Source organism: Vicia villosa, unplaced genomic scaffold (genome assembly GCF_029867415.1).
Source record: "Vicia villosa cultivar HV-30 ecotype Madison, WI unplaced genomic scaffold, Vvil1.0 ctg.000244F_1_1_5, whole genome shotgun sequence".
NCBI lineage: Eukaryota > Viridiplantae > Streptophyta > Magnoliopsida > Fabales > Fabaceae > Vicia > Vicia villosa.
Window position 1 is genome coordinate 74,703 of NW_026705098.1, and position 5,178 is coordinate 79,880.

General features: G+C 32.3%; 1 protein-coding gene across 1 annotated transcript; it reads left to right on the forward strand.

The window, feature by feature from the left end:
* Positions 1 to 3,002: 3,002 nt before the first annotated feature.
* On the forward strand, positions 3,003 to 4,881 carry LOC131625853 (CASP-like protein 5B3). The gene is made up of 3 exons (XM_058896684.1): positions 3,003 to 3,371; positions 3,668 to 3,800; positions 4,460 to 4,881. The coding sequence occupies exons 1-3, from the start codon at positions 3,235 to 3,237 to the stop codon at positions 4,649 to 4,651; spliced, it is 462 nt and encodes a 153-aa protein (XP_058752667.1). The 5' UTR covers positions 3,003 to 3,234; the 3' UTR covers positions 4,652 to 4,881.
* The last annotated feature ends 297 nt before the right edge of the window (positions 4,882 to 5,178 follow it).

Sequence of the window (5,178 nt, forward strand, 5' to 3'; positions counted from 1 at the left end):
TTTGTATGTAATTCTGAGTGCTATATGATGTACTGATGCAAACATAATTAATTTGAGTAACAATTCTGAATGGTGAATGTTGTTCTGATTATACATGTCTACATGTTGCACTGGTGTTGCTGTTCTGATTGTCATTTGTACTTGATAGTTTATATGCTATACTTGCAAAGGAAAAACAGTGGCGGACCAACAATTTCCCAAAGGAAGTAACAAGGCTAAGAAGCAAAAGATAGCATTAACCAAAGAATCACCGACCGTTTTGACATAAGGATCACAAGTACCAGAAGCACAAGTATTATGGAGACTACTAATGCAGCTTATGTTATACCCAATTGCTTCAATTTTGACATTCTCAGAACTTTATAATTTTGTGAACACTAATGCATAGGCTATTTGTATGTACTGATAGCAGCACCAATTTTGATACATTCTGTAAACTTAACCATTTTATAAGCACTGCAGCTGTGTTTATACTGCCAACTGCTCAATTTTGATTCATTTTGTAATGCTATTTGATGTAATATCTTATGAAATAAAGGCTACCATTCATTTTTTAATCTCATTTTGTACTTTATTGTTGGTCATTTTGTACTCTTGATTTATTAGGTGGTCATCTATGAATTAAACAACCATCATAGATAATTAACATCATCCATGAAGTAACTACATTAATTTAGATGGTGGTTGGTGATTGGTGGAGATTAATTAGTTGTGAAATCGAAATAAAAATAAAACAATTTGGAAGTGGGCTTGAAAACCTAAGTCCTTCAAAACTAATCATTGATGAGTACACACACTAAAAGCAAGAGAAAATTTTCATTGATGTTTAAATAGAATTAAGTGTAATTTGTCCAAAATCATTAAAAACTAAATAAATATGCTATTACATCCATCCAATTTCATATTTTCTGTTAATATGACCATTGATACAATGATGTCTAAATTAATCTCCATAAGGTTTAGAGTTCTTGCAACTAGGAACATTCAGCCTCTAATGATTCTAGTGTATACAAATATGCAAGTACATTGTATTTATGATTCCTTTAAAGACTAAACATGGCAGCTTTACAAGGAACATTCAGCCTCTAATGATTCTAGTGTATACAAATATGCAAGTACATTGTATTTATGATTCCTTTAAAGACTAAACATGGCAGCTTTACAAGGAATCTAGTGTACTATTTTTCCAGTAAGAACATTTGACTGTGCCACAAAATATCAAATCTTTTTAAGCAATGTCAACACACTCTTAAGCTTCTATAGACCATATAAAATTTGTTTTTTCAGTATGAACATATAGCATGTATAAGCCTACAATATCAATGAACAAGTCTTCACTTGCTGAAGCAATCAAGTTACCAGTGTGATTGAAACTAATTGTTCGGACAGGCCATCTGAGAAACATTACATTCCAAATTTGTCACAAGAATCATTTGTGATGTTCTCGTAAAATTATTCTCCTTTCTCCAAGAGGACGGTGCACCGTAGAAAACGGTATTCCACCGCTGTTTGACATTGAAATTGAAGTTAGGGTTTTGATTTGTGATGTTCTTCAATCTCAGAAAATGAATCGATTCGAGATGATATCTTGTAAAAAGTTAGGGCTTCGTCTTCGCGTTCTTCGCTGTGTTGTTCTTCGCTTGTTTGGTCTTCGTTTTCGCCTTCGCAGGGTTCATCTTCTTCATTGGTTTCTGGGTATCGTAAATATTCTTTCCCGTTCTTCACTGTGTTCTTTCATCTTCTTTACTTTATTGGTTTTATTTATTTTTTTAATTTAATTTTATTAATTAAAATACTCATTAATAATAAATTATCAATTTATTTCGTGCCAGGTCATCACATTAATGCCACGTTTTAAAATTTTTTTTACAACTCAGCATTTTTTAATGAAAAATAGGCATAGGGGACCAAAACAGTTTAAAAAACAAATAGGGGGACTGATTTCATGAGTTGGATAAAATAGGGGGACCAAAAGTGTAATTTAGCCAAAAACAAAATTTTAAAATTGTCTACTATAAAATATAAGTAATGCTATTCTTACACCCAACATTTACACCAATACTTACACCAAACACTGTTCACCGTATTTATACGGTAAACAATGTTTTTTAAAATAAAATAATAATATTTATAAAAAATATTTTTTATTTTTAAAATTACGGACGACGATGTTCATGTACGGACGTGCATTAACTAACTTCATTACTGAATTAACCAAGTTTTTACACTGTATTAACCAAGTTTGATGACTCTTAAAAATTATTTTTAATACTTGGATGTTGCATTAACCAACTTCATTACTGCATTAACCAAGTTTTTACACTGCATTAACCAAATTGGAGTAATGCTATTCTTATACCAATGAACAGTACTTTACAGTAGTCATCAAATTTGGTTAATACAATGTAAAAATTTGGTTAATGCAATAATGAAGTTGATTAATGCAATATTCAGGTATTAAAATGTTTAGCAGTCATCAAACTTGGTTAATGTAGTGTAAAAACTTGGTTAATGCAGTAATGAAGTTGGTTAATGCGCGTCCGTACAAGAACAGTGTTGTTCTTAATTTTAAATATAAAAATAAATATCATTATTTTATTTTAAAAAACACTCTTCACCGTATAAATACGGTGAACAGTGATTGATGTAAGTATTGGTGTAAATATTGGACGTAAGAATAACATTACTCATAAAATATTTGTATACATGCTTTCAATCAAATTATATTAAATAAGTTTTCATTTAAATATTTTTAAAACCAAGTTAAAAAAATACGTATAATATAGTGATTTGGTTAATTATATGTATAAAAGAGTTTTACATAGTATTCTGGTAATATTAATCTCATGTTTTTAATAAGTTTAAAAACATTATTCAAAAGTATATGTTAATTTAATTATATGAATTATAATTTGCTGCAAAATAATTATGTAAGAATTAAAAAAAGAGATTAATTGAAATTTGTAAGGAAAAGTGAAATTTGTAATTGAATTATAATTCATTTGCTTAACAATTTTCCCTTTCAGTTTCGTTGCCGAAGTTCCTTTCGCTCTATTCTTTTGTTGTATTGTCTCCATAATTAATCACCAAAAATTCAAATCTTATTTCATAATCTTCACTTTGTCTCCTCGTGGATTCTTCTATCTATTCATTAAATTTCATTCTGAATTCTGAAGATGGATTTTTAATTTTACCCCTTAGGGTTCTGAGGATTGGTGTTTTTGGTAAAGGAAGATGAAGGATTTCTCTGGGATACCTGGCACTTTTCTTGGCTTGATTCTTAGGATTACACAGTTCGGTTTTGCGGTTGCTTCAATTGCTTCCATGGCTAGCGCTAAAACACCGCGTTTCTTCAATTTCACTACATTTTGGTAATTTTTCAATCCATTTTACGTTTAAGATTGATTTAGCTTGAAACTACTTTACCACTAAATTTCTAGCTACATTGTTCGATTTTATTGCAATGGATATACACAGGTTCAATAGAGTTATAAGATATTAAGAAAGATCTCGGTTAACGTATTGGATAGAAGCATAGTCCTGGATAGAATATTATGGCGAAAGTTGATCATGTATCTGATTCCACTTAGTGAGATAAGACTTCAACAACCATGCTTGAATGTTGGATTGAAATATCTTAATACTGACTGTTCCATTGGTTTTTCAGTTCCTTGATGTCTTCAATGGCTTTACAAAGCATTTGGAGTTTTGCACTTGCTTTGTTGGATACGCATGCTTTGGTGAGAAAGAAGATCGTGCTTAACCCTGTAATAATTGGCTTCTATGCTGTTGGAGATGGGGTTAGTTTCTTAGTAAATTTATACTTTTCCTTATTGGTTTGTTAGACATAGCTAGGAATTGTTGATTATGATGCTTATCATTTTACTCCCTTTGTGACTCTATACCTATTTATAAACCTCTTTTGACACTTTCTATTATGGGTGGAAAAATGGGCCCGGTCCGCCGGGCATGTCTGTTTTGCCCACACTTTTTCATGGGATGGGTAATAGTTTTAGACCCGCATCCTCTAATGCGCTCGCACATTTTTATAGGGCGGGTTAAGGTTTTAGACCTGCACTCTCTAATGTGTCTGCCCTTCCCCACCCCATTTTCTTGCGCGCGGGCATTAACATAATTTTTTGCAATTTTTAGGCTTTAGAGGGGCATTGCCCACGGGCCCGCACTCATTTTTTTCACGGGGTGGACCTTGATTTTAGGTCCGCATCCTCGACTATGTCCGCCTCACCCCGCCTCTTTTTTTGTAGACTTTTGCGTGGTTTACTATGATTTTAGGCCCGCATCTTGAACTATGTATATGTATGAGGCTTATATTAAGAAAAGTTGATGCTGGGAGACTTATATTGAAGGATAATTTTGTTTTCTTTTAAATAAGACTTACAATTAAGGACATAGTTTGTGATACGTTTTGTTATTGATAACTACTCTCCACACTCTACAGGTAATATCAACACTATCTCTAGCTGCAGCTTCTGCCTCAGCTGGCGTTACAATTTATTACTTCAATGATATGGGAAACTGCCATTTTGTAGAGTGCCAAAAGTATCAGATTTCTGTTGTTTTTGCAATCTTGAGCTGGATATCAGCTTCAATGTCATCTCTAATTATGCTCTGGCTATTAGGTGCAGCATAGCTTGGCCGTTGGATTAACCTAACAACTGGGCATATTAGGTCTCGACCATTTAGATTAATCTAATGTCAAGAGATGTAATAGATGATAAAGTTAGTTAGTAATCAGTTAGTTAGTTAGAGTTGTTAGTGTAGTTAGTTACATTAGCTAGCTTGCATGCTAAGCTATCTCCTCTTGTATATAAACATTCATGAGCAACATTAATGAGATAAGAGAGAGTTTATCTTCTAGCTTTTCTTTCTTCTTCTATATTCTCTGCTTCCATGATCTCCAAGCATAGATCATAATAAGATGATTCATTTTGAGAATTCTCTCGTCCAACAGAAAAAGTTACCTTGTTGAAAATTTTCTTGCAAAGTGTGAATAGAGAAAAAGAAAAAAGGTAGAGCTTCACATTCAAATTTATATCAACTAGAACTGGGATAGCAGCAGATTGTCAATGGTACGAAAAGAAAAGTTCATATGTATCTTGAGTCCTGGCATTTCTTGTGCTTGTCCCTATTTTGATTTTAAATTATATGTTCTTTCTT